The following is an 18760-nucleotide window of genomic DNA, read 5'->3' on the forward strand; positions in this document are numbered from 1 at the left end:
GTGTAATAGCTCAGGTTTGGTCAGGCTTCCTGTTTGGTCCTCATGCAGCAGGAGGTCATCTTTAACGTCATGTGGTGCTGCCAGCAGCGGCAAAAGTACTCATGTTCTTTACTCAAGTAGTTTTGAATATGTGAGGAGTAGAAAGTAAAGATATTTGTGTTAAAATGTAGGAATAAAATGAAAAAGTTGTCAGAAAAATAAATAGAACTACAGATTACTGAAAACTCTACTTAGGTACAATAATGAAATATTTGTACTTTGTTACTTCTGAGTGCAGCATGTGAGCTGGCAACCCAGCACAGCTGCCACACAAAACAATCCTTGATGTGGGCACCAGTAAGGTTAATTCATGTGTTCTGGCCTGTTAAGGTCTTACGGAATAAAACTAAATGAAAATAACAATGGTGATTTTTAATCATTCCCACTGTAATAATACCAATAAATTCATTGCTGACAACAGAAATGTTGTTTTTATTTTTTGGTAAAAGAACAGAGGTAAATAAAGAACTACTCAACATTTTTTACCTTTTCATCAAGACAATGTGGCTCTCATAAAGCACAGGCTGTTTAAATTCTACTTTCAAGTCTTTCTCTAATTCTTGGCATCTTTTAATATAATAGATTTGATGTATCACAACAATAGAGTGAACACTAGATAAATGTAAAACAATTATTGTATCACACTCACTTTTTGCCACCGTGATCTGATTGTTTAATTGTCTCACACGCTGCATGGTGCAATGATTCTGATTCATTTTTGTTATGATGGTTTATAAGTTTAAGGGGCTTAAACTGTTAATAAAATCTGACAATAACCTCTAGTTTTAAGCAAATAATCTGATATAGCTGTTGCATCAAAAAGATAACTTGTACATATTTTATTTCACACCCAAGACCCTGTATGACAAACAATACACCCACACTGCAACCATGAATGCATTAAAGAGGAATAAAAATAAGATCGTTCTGTCAGGCCTGGAGACCCTCTAGAACTCCACCAGGTACGTGCGGGCCTGTGTGAGGCGTTTGAGGCGATTCTGTAAAGCAGCCCTCTTGCTGCCGATGTCAAACTCCTCTTTCAGCAGGAACGCTGAATTCTCCTTGTCCTGAATCACCTGCAGCATCTCCCTCTGCAGCTGGGCGGCAGACTCCTGCAACATGTAGTAACGGATCGCCAGCGGGATCTGGTCAGCAAGACGCTGGCTGGCAATCTGAAGAAGAAAAAAACATCAAAGTTAGATTAAGACAGTCATTTCAAAATGTACCCTCTGTCTTGACCTTGCTGTCATTGTTATCACCTCCAGGTATAAGCATGTGATCGACTGTGTGCGCGGATGGGTGTGTGACTAATGGGTCCGAAGCTTGTCCACAACATCTCAAATACTACTGGCCCCATTAGCCAAATATTTTTTGTGCACATTCAGAACCTTGAAAAAATATTTTCATGGCTGAAAGCATCATGTCATGGCCTTGAAAGGCCTTTTCAATTCATCAACAACTATTAGGCTAAATCAAGGCTTAACTATTAACAGTGTTTGGGGAGTAACACTTACATGTAACCAGTTACATACCTACATATATACAAAATTAAAATATAAAATAAACGTAACTGTAATCTGTTCAAGTTGCTGAGAAAAAAAATGTAATTAAATCATAGTTACTAATAAAAATTTTGCTGATTACAAAAGGATTACATTCAAATATTCTTTTCAGGTTTGCCTCACAAAGACGTGCACTTTACTAGCACTCTACTAGTTTGTGTTCATGAATCATCTCTCTGAATAAAAACTTACTTTATAATATGATTTAAGGTGCAACATCAGCTCCTGAATTGTAGCATCATTATCCATGCTGTGCACAATACTCCTGATGTATTTCATTGATGCGTCTTCCTCATCGTCCTCCTCCCTCTTGCTGTCACTCAAGCTACTGCTGTAGGTCCTGTCCTGAGAGTAAACAAGCAGCTCCATCTTGAACTGGGTTCTCAACATGGATTCAGCAGTGGACTCTTTCTCTTGCTTTATGGCTTCAATCTTTGCCTAGAAAACAAGAGTCTGGTCTGAACATAGCCAAAAAAATTGTGCAAATTCAATTTTAAGAGCCAAAATACTGATGATGACTCTCAACAATATCAATATCAAACTTTCGGAAGATGGGTACCTTGGCTGTTTTCATGAGATTAGGAAATCCAGTGAAGCTAGTGTGGGCCAGCTGTATGAACACCTTCCTGACAGCATCTGGAGGACACAGAAATACAAGAAGATACAGTAGCTTGATAATGACTGAGTTCTCCAGTAGCGGTTGTGTGATAACACAGGAAAGCATTAGCAATACAGGGAAACATATTTATCATATATTCAACCATATACCTCCTATGTCCTTGAGTCTCTTGACAGCTGGTTCTTCCAGCTGTTTGATCTGGTCCTTGACCATCAACTCAAAGGTCTTGTAGTTGATGAAGCCAGGCAGTTCTCTTCCACGGTACTTCTCTTCGTACTCCTCCACCTCTCTCTCAATCCTCTTGTTAACTGCAACACACAAACTTATATTTCAGAGTCCTGCCGATGGATGGCTGTACATCAGATGAAAATATTAAACTCACAGTTTTCTCCTGAGTGATCCAGGTGGGCAATCCACTTCCCAAACTCCCTTCTGAGCGTAGAAAAGATGTTGAGCCTGTCTCCACACTTGAGTTCCTCTCCTGTGGTCAGACTGATGGCATCCTGAGTGAACGCTGTCACCTTCTGCAGCACAGATGACAGCAGAAACAGTTGTTTAGAGGTGCATGTAAAATTCATTCATGGTGGTGAGCACTGGTCTTTGTATCCAGGTACATGTTAGAGTGAGGGAGCTCACATCAATGAGGAAGACAAGTCTATCAGCTTCGTCAGATGGAGGTCCACTGCCATATCTGTCCAGCTCTGCACGAGTTTGTGCAAGTTTCTCCTCTATCTGCTCTTCCAGTCGAGGCAGAGATTTCTGCAAATCACACATGGGTCAAAACACATAAGTAAACACCTTGCAGTCAGACAGCCTTTTCCAACAGCAAACCAATGTTATTTAAGCCAAATAGCATGCTCTTTTCTCAACCAGTCCACAAGATGAAATCAGTTATTTTACCTTACAGAACATGGGAGATGCTATTCTACCACTGCCTTGATCTGTTACTTTGTTTCTGTTATTGTATTACTTTATTGTTTCAAACAGATTCTTCGGGTTCATCAGAGTCACACAATAACACAAACAAACTAACAGACTGAGGTAATAGACTGGTAACTCCCATGTTTTACAAGGTAAAATTACTGATTTTACCCATGATTTTACCACTGTCGTAATCAATGATGTGGATGAGTTCTATCCCCCGCTGCTAAAGAGAAGCTGTTCACCTGTTCATTCAAAACTTATAATGCTGACTGGCATCAAATTTGCCACTGCACTTCACTGGGTCCCCAGAAATACACATGCCAACTTTGAAGCATATCAGATCGGTGGTTCTTGAGACAAATTACATACAAACAGACAGAGATTCACAGTTTTATGGTTAGATAATACACTGAGTATAGATAAATACCTCATGCAACCACACTTCAAACAATTAGATCTATTCCTTTAAGGTGCTGGAGTAAGAACTTGCCTCAATGTGATGCACCAACTCAAGTGTGAGTTTCTCAGCCAGTTTAGGAACAGTGGCATGGCCATCATTGTAGAGAGTGCTATAGAAAGAACACAGAGCAACTGAGTACATATCATGTTATAAGTAAAAATACAAATCATTCACTAAAATTAAAATATGTCTTAAAATGACCCAAAAAGAATGAACTTACTGGAAGTACACATGATCTTTGAAGAAGGCTTTCTCTCTCTCTGTTGCTTCAGTAAGAGACACCCTCTCAGTGATCTCCTTCTGACCCCTGCACCTGACGATCATGTAGCCCTTCTTCAGGTGGATGACCTCATTATGGACAATGTCAACCACTGTCTCCTCTGTGCCTTTGTCCACCAGATCAGGCTTGGTCAAGATACCTGAGGGAGAAAAAGGGAAGTGAAATATCTAAAAGGCAAGTAACTTAGTCAAGTGGGCCTGTTCTAAAATCCAAACTATTTACCCAAAGTCCTCTCTCCGTCAGGATCCACCTGCTGAGCCATCTTCAAAGCCTCTGTGGTTGCTATGTCCACGTTGCATGGAACAACCACCAGGCTGATGGTTTCTTGTTTTGTGATGAACGTCTGGATCAGTCTCTTTATCTGAAAGTATAAATTCATACTGTACATCAATTTATAAGTTGTGCAATTATCAATAGTGATTTAAGTTTCCATGAAATGTCTAACTTAGTGTTTATTGATGTGTTTCCTGTAAAATGGGCAGGTAAGGAGCGACCTGTCACAGACACTGATTGGCATTTACAGGAGCAAAAAGCACTGAATGTGTGTTGCACTGAGCAGTCAGAAAACATCAGAGGGAAGCCAAAAAATACAATCCAGTGTCACCAAAATCAATGAATTTTATTATTAAATTATTCTTCATATTCTCTGCATCATAACTTTACATAGAAACACTCCCAAGTCCAGGATGAGTCATTAACAGTATTTAATTGTTTTTCAGGAAAATTAAAAATATACTTAAAAATACCTGACAATATCTACAAAATGATTTTTTCATCAGATGGACCAGGAAGTGGCGTATAGGTTACATACAGGATCACGGGACTGGGATGGGACTGGAAAAAAGTCAAAGGGAGCAGGCAGGAGTGGGAATCAAAATAACAATGGCTTGTTTTTTTTTGTTTGTTTGTTTGTTTTTTTGTTTTTGATTGATAGGAACAGGGTGGGACAACAGTAATTTTTCCCAGACTGAGACGAAGCAGGATTTTTTTTTTCACCATATCATGGAATTGGGACAGGACAGGGTTTTTTTGGGGGGGAAAGGGACGGGACAAGAGTGAAACACTCCTTTTTCACCTCATAATAAAATCATTTGAAGAACGACTTTATGGGAACATTACGTTAGTTCTATTCAGATAAAGAGTGAATATTCGTGCCAAATATTTATGGAACTAGTCGCAGGTTGCAAATTCCAGTTGAAACACAATTCAAATGCAACTTGAGAGTTGCACAAAGCCATGCAAAAATAAAATAATGATATAATATATATATAAAAAAAATAATCTCATGCAACACAATTTTACAGTAATTTCACTAAAATTCGCTGGATAAATTGGTCATTTTTCAACTGTTTTTATGGTTTCTCTCACTAGATTGTATCAAGTAAGAATTGTCATTTCTTCGTCAATCTTCTGTTTTATTATTTTGTTCATTTTGGTGATAGGAAGCCATTGGCACTTCAAATCAGTTAGAGTGATTGCACATCATAGTTAAATTTTATTTGCTCCTACTTGCTTTTTGGCTTGAGGGTCTTGCAAGTGGAAAGGTCAAGAGGGGAAGCAGTACATGAGATATAGAGAGCTCAGGTCCATGCCTTTCCTTGGAACAACATTCTACCAAAGAAACTGTCACAATGAAAACTGTTGACTGTGTGTTGTGGGGGCTACTGAACAAGCATACCTGGTCTCCAATGTTCTCTGGTTGTCCCTTCACAGCCACCCTGGCGATGCCGGGAAGATCAATGAGCGTCAGGTCTGGAACCTCAGGAGAGGCGATCTCCAGACTGATGAGGTCATCACTGATCCCCACCCCGACCCCAGCCATTTTATTCTGAGCTGGAGAGAGAGGACGTGATGTATGATGATTACATATGACAGAAGTGCTGATAACTGAAACCTAAAAAAATCCAGTAGCTCCATCAATACTGAGTGATGTTTAAGAATGCTGTGTACTGTACCTTCTCGGATCTTTTTCTCCACATCTGCGGGGTCTTCGATCTCTTCCTCATAGTTCTCGTAGCTTATCTTTCCGTACCATTCCTCTCCGTCTTTCTTTCTCTTCATCTTCAGTTCGAGAGGACATCTTGTCACAATGCCTGAATTGCAAAAGAGTGAATGATGACAGAGGAGGAAAATTTATGAACTCCAGTGTGTCTGGCAGATACATAGACAGCGTGGTTGCCCAGAACTTGTGGGTGGGGGTGAGGGCTGGGGCTGTAGAGAGAGCAGGCCCTCCAACAGTGTGCTGGACAGAGACCAGGCCTTTGTAAGTGATTCTGATTCTTCAGGCTTGTAGTGGGAAAAGGTTAGAAACATGGTGTAAATGATGTCTTTCAAGTCAGCTTGGCATGTTGGGGCTTCTTTAGGAGACTTGGATTACAGATACTACAGACAAGCAGTAAGGAGGCATTTTATGTGTTTTTTTTTTGTTTTTTGTGTTGTTTTTTACATTTGAAAACTGGTCACCATTCACTTAAGAGGTTGGAAGCTTCTGCAACACTGTTTTCCTGTGAAACTCCAGCAGTGTTTTGTGAACTAAAACACTAAACCCAACCTTCAATTGGCACAAGGGTGAAAAGATAATAACTAAGTTCCCAGGCTAGGATATTGTGGTTCATGGTCAGCATCTTGATCCCTAAGTTAATAACAACTACTAAGATAACAGATGGTAAGAATAGAGAAATAATGTGTTACTGTACAACTTAATTTGGACAGGAATTTCATACTTATCATATTTGCTGAGAGGTACCATATAATACAGCCAGAGATGCAACACAATAGTTTGGACCCTGTACGTAGGCATTCTCTATGGGCCCTTACCCAAATCCACAGATAATCATTCTAGTATCTTTGGGGTCCCTCCTCATGTGAGGGTCCTATATACTTAGTCACCTTATCCCCCAGTCTGATGCCCCTGAATATAGCACTGCAATGAACTTTGTAAGGCTCTGTTTATTTTTTTGCCTTGTGGCATTCTTGCTTCCTGGAAATTTTTGTTGTCACTTCATCCTCGTCCATACCAGAGCACCTGCAGTAAAACTAGCCATGCAGGTTTTTAGATTTCCATCTTCAAGTTGCTAATTAAGTAATCCTCACCATAACAAAAGATTACGTTACATAATTGGCACTTTGGAGCATCTAGCCAGATGGGGCCAGAAACAGTTTTAAAAAATGAATGCTCATGTGCCTCCAGGTCTGCCAAATGTGTAGGAACAAATTGCATATAAGCCAAAATAACTTAATAATAACTTAACGACACAATAATTTGTGAGAGCAGTGTGTTTTTTTGGCTTGTGGTTCTGCTGCCCCATGGCCAAAAATCAATGAATACAGGTGTAAATGCTGTCTGATAGTGATGTTTTTACTGTTTACTTTTCTTAATCTGACATCCTTGATGAATATAAACCCAGTGGGGCTGTTTTGATCTTTAGGAACCATTCACTTGGTAGAACATCAAGTCAGAACCAAACAGGGTGAACCACTTCTCTATCCTGTGTTGTATTTGAGGCAATTTATAACTTATTACTGCACTGTAACTGCGCTCTAGCTGTATTTCTGATGTATTGAATTTGTATTTCATCTCATTTTATTCTACCATAATTGATTTTTATTAAGATTGCTTATTGTTTTGAATGTCATTCCAGTGTTTTTCTAACCTTTATAAAGCATTATGAGTTGCATCTATATTACATGGATAGATGTAACTCACCACTTCCTCTCGGCAGAGCCACCCCTGACAGCGCCTCCAACACGGAGCTCTTCCCCGAGCTTTGGTCTCCGATCACGGCGATGGCAGGCAGCGCCAAGTCCTTCTCTACACCCAGAGAGCGAAGAGAGTCAATGAGGTCGATGCAGGGACGCACCTTCTCCTCATACTGCTGATTCAGACTGTTCATGATGATAATCTACTGTCTCTTGCAGAGAAACCGTGTTTACAAAATCAATGAAACCGCTGGAAAGTTGTGCTCGCTAAAACCAGTTTGTCCGTGTCGAATCTACCGCAGCAGCAGCTTGACTGGAGAAATAGAAAGTGTAGCTTAGTGATGGAATTAAGTTTCGTTTCCTTGTCTTTCGTTCTTGTAACCTCCAAGAGCGGATGCTGCACCTGCAGTCATTATCTCGGGGTGGGGAATCACTGAACATAAAATCTTTTCATCTATCTTTAACATATGGCAAGAGCTATTTTTCTTAGGGCTTTTTTTTTTTTTATTATAAAAGCTAGTTTAACTGTAAACCTGTCTTCTTAAAAGAATATTTTCTATTTAGATTTTTTCCATGAACATTTGTCAGCTGCCAAGTACAGTTTCTGGTCTTATTTCCTCATGTAAAACAGGTTATTTTTAGACAAAAGACGGAACTTCATTGTAAAGTCCATTTTCAGTACAGACACACTAAACGCTTTCCACATTTCAGTTGTGTAGATTGCATATTGGACTACAGCTGGATTGCACACTATTTGTGACGCCACAAAATCATGCTGAACATTTATTTTTATTTATTTATTTATTTATTTTACAAAGTTGCAAAGTTTTAAAAAAGTTTTAAAATAAACATTCATTAATGGTGGAAACTCTAAACCGGTTTCCTCTATGTCTTCTTTTTGGCATGCTCCACTTCAGAAGCAAAAGAAAATGTAACCAATAAAGGTCAGCATGGTAGCATCAGTAAAATCTGTTTGTTTACTTTCCCTACACAATTTTTTTTTTCCTCTGGTCATCCACACCCCACATGCAGTAGTACCACGCTCCACCAGTAGGGCCTGCCCCACAGTTTCAGAATCACTGCTCTCCCTCACCAAGGGACATACATGAGTGGTCTCTGTTATATTTTCTATCAAACGAGGGGTCCTTAGATGAGAAAACATAATACATCTGATGCATCACAACAATAGAGAGAATGCTAGATACATCTAACAAAACACACAACACAGTTATTTTGCCGTACCCACTCTTAAACACTATGGTCTGTTTGTTTCATTGTTCAGACACTTGCTCAGGCCAAATTATGAAATGGTGCATGTTGTGTCAGTGTACATGCTGAATATGGAAAATCTATCTATGTTAAGAACCTGGCAAAACTCATGAAAAAACAACAAGAAAACTATCTGGTCCTCATCATGTATCATATTACTAACTTCTAGTTTTGGGCACATATTCTGTTAGACCTTGATTCCGTCTAAAAGTCTACCAGGTATGCACAGGCCTGCATGAAGTGACTGAAATGACTTTGCAAAGTAGCCCTCAGCTGCCAATGTCAGGGTCCTCACTCTCTGTACTCCAGATCCCATGTACTCTGAAGAACCTGCAGCATCTCCTTCTGCAGCTGGACAGCAGACTCCTGCAGCATCTGGTAGCAGATCACATGTGGAATCTGGTAAACCAGATGATGGCTGGCAATCTGAAAAAGGAAAATGAAGCTGAACAGACACAGTTAGGTACTGAACATACACTCTGCTGCGATTATTTCTGTTGATGAATCATCACTAAATTAAAACTTACTTTGAAATATGATTTTAGGTGTGACATCGGTTCCTGCAGTGTTGCTTTCTTTATTAAATGGTATGCCTGGGTGATCAGCATTAATTCAGCAGTGGACTATATTTTGCTTTATGTTTTTAATCTTTTTCTTAAAAAAAAAAATAAGATCCTGGTCAGTCTGAACACTGCCAAAATGATGCACAATACTGAAGAAAATAATCTAAGTATACATATTTACACTACATTATCTACACTATATTAACATGGTAGAGTGAGGTCTTACTAAATGTAACATTAACAATCAGCCTGTTCCACAAAGTCCAGTCCAGTATTCCTCCAAGAACCAGAAAACTACCTGTTTTTGCCAGTAGAATCTGCCTCAACTGCTTTGTTCAACTACAAGACATATAGTCCCATTATATTCCAGAGAACGCAGACATCTCTATGGCCAGTATCTCCAAAACTCTCTCTCTCTCTCTCTCTCTCTCTCTCTCTCTCTCTCTCTAGATGGATAAATAGCACTACAGAATAAAAGGGAAAATAAGTATTTTTGATTTGGGGCTGAATTGCCCCTTTAAAAATTTACCTCCAATTCTTCTATTTTGTATTGAAAAGCATTTAATGAAATTAATTCTTTGTCATCCTGTCTGGACATTTGGGACAGAGTATTAGGAAATCCTGACACATACAATACACATAGTACTGTCTGGTATTTTGTTGTATGATAAAGACACAGGTTATGTGGGAGCAGAGCCTCATATATAATGGTGTACCAGTGTAAGAGCATACGGGTATGTATTTGAGGCTGTCATTAAGGAAATTCACTGGTAATAAAACAGAAATTCATGGTTTGTTTTCAGTTTTATTTCAAAGGACAGGTACACATACAGTAAAATGTATAACACATGGTTTTACAGTTCATGACTGACTTGTTAGCCTATTCAACGGGTGAACAGCTACCACCTTGAGCACTTAACTAATCAACCTTTATTTTTTTAGCTTACTTGTTTATCACACCATATACATTTCAAGGAATGATATGTAGCCAGTATTTGGGATTGATCCTTTGGCTGTTACCAAAGGATTAAAAGATTAATGCTACTTAAAACTTTAAGCATTGTTTATTGTTTACTGTAGTCAAATCTTGTTAAATAAAGTTATTGTGGGTAAAGTGCTCCCTCCTGTTAGCTCAGTTACAAATGCACTTTTTCTGCTACGACAAATGTCTGTGAAACTGAATACATAAATTCTGTGGTCAGAGCAACTATGCCTGCCACAGATTGATTTAGAGGCAGTCAGTGTTGTTTCATGAAAAGTTTCTGTTCAAAACAATCAAAAACAAAACTACAACTCAAAAATCCCTAACAAAAACAAAAACACACAGTAACAAACATTGCTCTGCATATATCTGTATATGTTGTATGCCATTCAGAAAATAAGAACACTCACTGGAAAACTGAGAATATAAACTAAAAAAATATAGAATCATTTATGAAACATGGGCAAAATGAATGAAAGGTCTCAAAAATGGTAACCAGAGATTGACATCAAATCTGATAATGTTAGGAGATTGCCACTTTATTTTACTTTTAACAGAATAAATAGCTGGTTATGTCAAAAACATAAAAATCAGCAAAGAAAAGAAATGTGAACACTAATAATACAGCACCTTCTTTGTCTACAAATCTGGTGTGTACTGCAGCTGGGTTGTGTTGAAGTTGTATATGTTCAAACTGAAGTTTGTCAGCAGACTGCGTGCCTTCGTCAGGCGCTTGTGGCGATTCTTAAGGTTGGCTCTCTTGTTTTTTATGCCAGAGTCTTCCTGAAGCAGGGACTCTGTTTTCTCCTTGTCCTGAAGCATCTGCAGCATCTCCCTCTGCAGCTGGATGGCAGACTCCTGCAACATCTGGTAGCGGATCACCAGCGGGATCTGGTCAGCCAGACGCTGGCCAGCAATCTGTGGTTTGGAGAGGGGAAAGTAAAACAAATACAAACAATATTCATTACAGTTTCATTTGTGAAGGACATACGGCTAATTATTATTTTGAAGCTTTGCGTTTGGAGAGTTCATCATATTGGCTAAATACAGTAGCTCCTGAAAATAATAAAACAAAAAACCATTTCCTACTTTAGTACTGTATCTACACTGCAAATTGTCTAGCTCATAAACTGCTCTTACTTGGTAGTAGGATTTGAGGTGTTTGACCATCTCTTTAAGCGTAGCTCCACTGTCAGTACTGCTGATTTTTGTCCCGATGCCAACCAGTTCCTCTTCCCTCTTCCGCTTCCCTAACTTCTTGGAATATGTGCTGTCCTGAGTGTAAACAATCGACTCCATCTTAAATTGAGTCTTCAGCATCGACTCTGCCAGAGCCTCCTTCTCCTTCGTGATTTCTTCGATCTTTACCTAAAGAACATATAAATTTATTTACATGTAAGTTAATATTCATCAGTGTGTAGTTGTATGTATACAGTTGCAATGAACAACGAAAATGACACCTTAGCTGTTCTGACAAGGTTAGGGAATCCAACAAAGCTGCTCTGTGCCACCTCAAACAGCTCTTTCTTCACAATTTCTAAAAAATAGAGTACAGAATCAGACACAGACTGAACAAACAAGATCGTACAATAACTAAAATGTATTACAGATCCAGAGTGCGTGCAATCATTAATGCAGCATCATGACAAGACCTGCCTGCCACGTCCTTGAGTTTCTGGATAGCTGGTTCTTCCAGCTTTTTGATCTGCTCCTTGACCATGCCCTCAAAGGTCTTGTAGTTGATGAAGCCTGGTAGTTCTCTTCCACGGTATTTTCGATCATACTGAGCCACCTCTTTCTCTATGTTCCAGCTGACTGCAATAGGGATAAATTTGAAAGAAAAGTAGGTTGTCACTTAGTGTGGTCATTATGGAAGTCTGATACAAAACTTAAACTTGAATTAGGTACAACATATTAAGTGTATTTTTTGGGGAAAGGATCATGGCTTGCTTGTGTGTGCGTGTGTGGTCAGTGGACGTGGAGCTTGTCCACAGCTTAGCTCATACTATTAGACTGATCAGCCCAATTTTTTGTGCATATTCACGACTGCGTGCTGAAGGACCTCTGTGATTAGGAAATTTTGAGAAAAAACCCCACTTAGAGTCAAGGTGATATGAGTAGATTTTTACATCCACCCCACTCTTGTTAATGTGTTATCTTGGAAAGCTTGGACGGAATTTCTTTAAATTTGGTACAAACGTCCGCATGGACCTGAGGATCAACTGCATACATTTTGTAGGTCAAAGGTCAAGCTCAATGTGAAAAATACATTTTGGCCATAACTCAAAATTCATATGCTAGTTATGACAAACTTTTAACATAAATGTCTAATAGGATACTAAAAGTGCGAGCAGTTACTAACCAAAATGTTACATCCAAATATTCTTTTCTGTTGCCTGGTACTGATCTGCACTCTGCTAGTTAGGGTACAAGTTCTTGAGTTATGTAAGTAACCCTGATCTTTGACGTCCAAATCCTAATCAGTTCATCCTTAAGTCCAAGTGGATGTTTGTACCAAATTTGAAGAATTTCCATTGAGTCATTCTTGAGATATTGTGTTGACAAGAATGGGATGGGTAGATGGATGAACTACCCAAAAACATAAAGCCTCCACGACAGCTCCCGCGGATGTGGAGGCATAAAAACAACTTTTTACTATCTTACTAAATAGTTAACTTTATTTAGTTAAATTTTTAGATTAAGTTACAGTTTTGTTGTATAGAAGCCACAGCAAAGACATGAAAAATAATGAAATGATTATGTAGTTTATGCACTTACATGTCAATCCAGAGCGTTCTATGATCTCTTTCCATCCTGCAAACTGTTTTCTCAGCATGGAAAAGATATTGAGCTCGACTCCATATTTGCATTCATCCCCAGTAGAGAGGCTGATAGCATTCTGTGTAAAGGCTGTCACCCTCTAAAATACAACAACTTTGGTTACACTTTTGGTTTGGAGTTGCAGTGTTTTGTAAATGTAAAAGTGCCAACTAATAAACTCACATCAATGAGGAAACAAAGTCTCTCAGCTGTGTCAGATGGAGGTCCATTGCCATATCTTTCCAGCTTTGCACGAGTGTCTTCTAATTTCTCCACTATCTGCTCTTCCAGTCGAGGCAGAGATTTCTACAAATCACACACAGGTCAAAACTTCAACATTCAACAACACACATTTTGTGGGCAAAGTAATGTGCACTGAATCGTTGAAGTGGACTATTTAGAAATATTTACCTCAATGTGATGCACCAGCTCAAGTGTGAGTTTCTCAGCCAGTTTAGGAACTGTTGCAAGACCTTCATCGTAGAGACTCCTACAGCAACAATAAAAAGTTACTGAGTACAAGCTGCACAACCTGTCAACCATTTTGACACTTAAATATTTGGTGTAATTACCTCAAATGAATGAACTTACTGGAAAAACACATGATCGTTGAAGAAAACTTTTTCTATTTCCATTGCTTCAGTAAGAGACACCCTCTCAGTGATCTCCTTCTGACCCCTGCACCTGACGATCATGTAGCCCTTCTTCAGGTGGATGACCTCATTATGGACAATGTCAACCACCGTCCCCTCTGTGCCTTTGTCCACCAGATCAGGCTTGGTCAAGATACCTGAGAGACAGAGAGAAATTACACTTAGAATACAGCACATACAACAACATTACAAATTACAAATTAAAGGTTTGAGTTACCAAAGAGACCTTTTAAAAAATCTAATCTATTTACCCAAAGTCCTCTCTCCATCAGGATCCACCTCCTGTGCCATCTTCAAAGCCTCTGTGGTTGCTATGTCCACGTTGCATGGAACAACCACCAGGCTGATGGTTTCTTGTTTTGTGATGAACTTCTGGATCAGTCTCTTTATCTGAAAGTGGAATTTATTTTATGTCAAGTATATTTATAAAGTTCAAAGTATTTTGAAAATTTGCTGGTAAGTCTAGTTGCAGTTACAGTTGTGCCAGCAGTACAAGGAATAAAACATTTTTTTAAGTGTATCTATGTAAATCTATGGTCACAAAAAAATGAAATAAACTGTGTTTGATGTTACAATCAAGCTACTTACATCATAAACTCTGGAAAAAAAAACTATGTGTTTAATTGTTTTTTAACCATTTACCTGATCAGACAATTGAGTTGCTGGATTTACTAGCATGAAGTGACATTTTAACTGCCCTGCCCAAATCTAACCTAACATCTCCAAACAGAGACTGTTTGATTGGTGTGCCCAGGGCTGACGGCGTGCACCACTTTCCCAAGAACCATCACATTTTTCTTCCTTCCTCTTTACAAAAGCCCCCAGATTATGAGAACTGTTGTTTCAGTCATCGCTTTCTACGATATCCTGCTTTGAACCTTCATGTGGCAACAGTGGAAATGTGATCTGTTTATGGCACTAGATACCTCACAGGATAACCAATGTGAGTAGGATTCATTGTTTGATTCACTGGGCCACAGCTATTTGTACCAGATTTCCTGCCAATCTGTCCAATTGTTGTCAAGATATTTTACTTTGGAACAAAGTACTTAGTGCTGAAGATACATGCCTGGTTTCCAATGTCCTCTGGTTGTCCTTTCACAGCTACCCTGGTGATGCCAGGCAGGTCAATGAGCGTCAGGTCTGGAACATCAGGAGAGGCGATCTCCAGACTGATGAGTTCATCACTGATTCCCACCCCGACCCCAGCCATTTTATCCTGAGCTGGAGAGAGAGGTCATGATGTATGTGATTACAAAGGACAGAAGTGGTGATCACTAGAAATGCAAATAAAAGTACATATAACCTCCTTCAAGATTCTTGTATACTATACCTTCTCTAATCATATTCTCCACATCTGCAGGGTCCTCTATCTCTTTATCAGAGTCCTGGTACCTTATCTTTCCATACCACTCCTCTCCTTCTTTCTTCCTCTTCATCTTCAGCTCGAGAGGACATCTTGTCACAATGCCTGAAAAAACGCATAATGAAATGCATGAAATACATCTCTTACAACTATTGAGAAAAAAATATGTAATTAAATTACCATTAAAAATGAAAATGTTGGTGATTAAAAATGGTTACATTGATGTGTTTTGGTCTGTGATTTGATACAGATTCAGGATTTTTAAAGGATTTCATAACAATCCCAAACAGGGCATTTCTAAACGTGTGATGTTTTCTCACAGATTATTAGCCAATTTGTTCCTTTATTAGTTTGTGTTTTTAAGCTGTCAAAATGAATCCATTACTTTCTTCTTCCTTCCTTCCTCCTAAACCATTTGAGCAAAAGAGAGAGATGAGGAATGACAGTGACATTAAATGTCAAAGGTTGGACCCGAAAACTGTTTTGTTGTCTTTTGTTTTCTAGATTTAATGAAAAAGCCCAGGCCCAATTCAATCAACAGCCACTCTTGTTGAGGAGTGTGTTTTTATATTAGGTCAGTGGTAAAGAACATCTTTTAATTGCTTCCCACCTCAAAAAATTGGCAGTCTGCAGTAAAGGGCAGACAGACAAAACTAAGCTGGTGAAAACTGTGGAGCATCTAGCAAGATAAACCTTCCCCTCAGTTAGCGGACTGGAGGAGAGCAAAACAAAGATAAAAGAAAAAGGATTTCACTCTTCACTGGGTGGCCAGGAACACAACTTCAAAAAAGTAATGCTTATGTTGGTTCATGTCTGGTGAATGTACAGGAAACAGATAGCACATTAACCTAAACAACTTTGTGGCCCGAAAATTTGTGAGAGCAGTATGTTTTTCAGCTTGTAACAATTCTTCTGCCTCATGGTCAAAAATCTATGAATTCAGCTTTAAATGTTATCTGAAATGGATGTGTTGGAGCCACAGTAATATTTTTGTTTGTTTTATTTCTTTTGTTTCTTGGTTAATTAATTAGAGATAATTATATGTAAATAGAAATGCAGTTTTGTTGTTTGTACACGGGGTGGAGGCCTAGAGCAGAAACACAGGTAATATAAGGTGAAGCTGATGAGCAGCAGGTGTATGAAAAGGGGCAAGCAAACAGTTTTTTGACCGTGTGTGGCAGCATGGAAGTTTGTTGGACAATGTATTGGAACTTAAACTGTTAAATGGATACTTGACTGTAATGGACACTAAAACCCTCTTTAATTTTACCTGTGTGAAGGTGAGCACTGCTGAAAATAAATGGGTCACCGCACCCAAAGAGACTTTGAATTACCCTAGATAGACAGGATGATGGATGGATGGATGGATGGATGGATGGATGGATGGATGGATGGTTTTCTTTGTAACTCACCACTTCCTCTCGGCAGAGCCACCCCTGACAGCGCCTCCAACACGGAGCTCTTCCCCGAGCTTTGGTCTCCGATCACGGCGATGGCAGGCAGCGCCAAGTCCTTCTCTACACCCAGAGAGCGAAGAGAGTCAATGAGGTCGATGCAGGGACGCACCTTCTCCTCATACTGCTGATTCAGACTGTTCATGATGATAATCTACTGTCTCTGTGCAGAGAAACCGTGTTTACAAAATGAATAAAACCGCTGGAAAGTTGTGCTCACTAAAACCAGTTTGTCCGTGTCGAATCTACCGCAGCAGCAGCTTGACTGAGGGAAATAGAAAGTGTAGCTTAGTGATGGAATTAAGTTTCGTTTCCTTGTCTTTCGTTCGGATGCTGCACTAACACCAGGCGCGCCTGCGCCGCGGTTTTGCTCCGTCATGCACGCGACTTCAATTTATACCAGCAGCGCTGGTAATTTGACTCCTCTGATCACGATCATTCAAGATTTTTTTTCTGACTGAGGAATCAGTATTAAGCTGAGACTCTTCCATGTAGTAGCTTTAATAACACACCCATCCTTCATTATCTTACAGGCAGTAATGCTGAAAATTAGATCCATCTGTTTACTGGGGCCAAGGAATTACCTTTGCCACGGCAGGTACCAACTGACCACAATAATATTACATTGCAACATACTCTGAACCTTTATGACAATTTGGCTTTTGACCCTGTGAGACCAACAAAATTGACATTACATATATTAACTAAAAGTCGACTTCAATTCAGACCTGCATTACCAGATTTTTGCCCCCTCGGGGCATCAAGCTGTAAACACAACATTGACATACCGTGTTACTGATATGGTTAAAGGTCCACTATGTGGGACTAGTGGCATCTAGTGGTGAGCTTGCAGACTGCAAACAGTCTCTGTTACTTTCTTGTAAATGTGCAAGAGGACCCATGGTGGCCACAAACTCACACAAAACATGGAAGACTGTATTGTACAGCCAGTGTGTGTTAAATCTGCACTGGGCTAAAGTAAAAACATGGTAGTGTAACATGCCAACCTTCACTGAAGAGGACCGACACCTTCCGTAGATATTAACGGCTCATTTTAAGGCAAAAAATAAAAACAAAAATTCAGCAGATATGGAGCAACAACATTAAGTTGAAATAATATTTCTGGACACCTAATGAATAAGTCTTACTTGAAAGCTAAGACATTTAATGGTGGCATTCAGGGGAACCAAAAAGTAAAGTTGCAGTCCACAAAACCAACAAAAACTGAGTGGAACCTTAGCAAGTTTATGGACTTATTTTGGATGTGAAATGCAAACGTCAAACCAGTTGGACATAGCAGTGTGGGTGCTGGCTTTTTGCCTTACTGGAGGCATTTCTCTCTGCATTCCTCTCATGCTTTGGATCTCTGACAGTGCTTAACGTGTCTGACACCATAACACTAGAGTAAAGTAGAGTACATAAATTGAGTAAAGATACTCCCTTTAAATGCTCTGTAGACCTGAGGGGAACTCTTGAAATTGGCATGAAAATTCGTACATGAATTGACCATTTTATTCTACTTTACCTTTCAGATGTGTGTGTTTTACATTGTTTTTCCTCCACTGAAATGCACAGATACCGTGGGCAAATGTGATAGTATTAATGGATATACAATAACTGCAACAACTGTCCTCTTGTGTGGTGACCATACACATCCCTGAGGACACCATGGAGTCAAAACAGGTAATGTTCTGTTTAACACAATATTCTACAGCATAGTGCTGAATAAACCGACCCTCATCTTATCACTCTGTGCTCTGATGACAGTTGAGCAAGCTTGGTACCTCAGTCAACTTTCTCCTTTGCCATTTCCTGTGCTTAAAAATGTTATGTGCTAGACTTCTCTATGTTGAAAAGAAAACCCAATTTTTTAAGATGGTTGAAAGATGTTGCTGAGGGACCTGTAACAGCCACATTCATAAACATATTAAGTTAGCCAATGTTATCGAACTGCTCACTGACTTGGCAGCTAATCCACATCTATTAATAGCTAGCTAGTTACATGGTGGTGCAGTCACCTCACAGCAAGAAGGTTCTGAGATTGAATCCCACAGCTGGCTGGGGGGTTTG

At 39.3% G+C, this 18760-nt stretch overlaps 2 protein-coding genes across 2 annotated transcripts; both read right to left on the minus strand.

Annotated features, from left to right (window-relative positions):
* Nucleotides 1–937: 937 nt before the first annotated feature.
* Nucleotides 938–7807, minus strand: LOC146331311 (interferon-induced GTP-binding protein Mx). The gene is made up of 12 exons (XM_084729485.1): nt 7591–7807; nt 5840–5977; nt 5563–5717; nt 4107–4245; nt 3825–4023; nt 3635–3713; nt 2857–2979; nt 2603–2744; nt 2370–2528; nt 2161–2237; nt 1794–2039; nt 938–1211 (listed from the first exon to the last, which is right to left on the minus strand). Exons 1-12 carry the CDS (start codon nt 7775–7777, stop codon nt 987–989), a joined length of 1869 nt encoding a protein of 622 aa, XP_084585611.1. The 5' UTR covers nt 7778–7807; the 3' UTR covers nt 938–986.
* Nucleotides 7808–10200: 2393 nt separating this feature from the next.
* On the minus strand, nt 10201–17024 carry LOC146331312 (interferon-induced GTP-binding protein Mx-like). The gene is made up of 12 exons (XM_084729495.1): nt 16649–17024; nt 15204–15341; nt 14940–15094; nt 14122–14260; nt 13809–14007; nt 13629–13707; nt 13401–13523; nt 13176–13317; nt 12054–12212; nt 11858–11934; nt 11538–11765; nt 10201–11315 (listed from the first exon to the last, which is right to left on the minus strand). The coding sequence occupies exons 1-12, from the start codon at nt 16833–16835 to the stop codon at nt 11037–11039; spliced, it is 1905 nt and encodes a 634-aa protein (XP_084585621.1). The 5' UTR covers nt 16836–17024; the 3' UTR covers nt 10201–11036.
* Between the last annotated feature and the right edge of the window lie 1736 nt (nt 17025–18760).

Source organism: Lutjanus erythropterus, chromosome 2 (assembly GCF_056507025.1).
Source record: "Lutjanus erythropterus isolate fLutEry1 chromosome 2, fLutEry1.hap2, whole genome shotgun sequence".
Lineage (NCBI taxonomy): Eukaryota > Metazoa > Chordata > Actinopteri > Lutjaniformes > Lutjanidae > Lutjanus > Lutjanus erythropterus.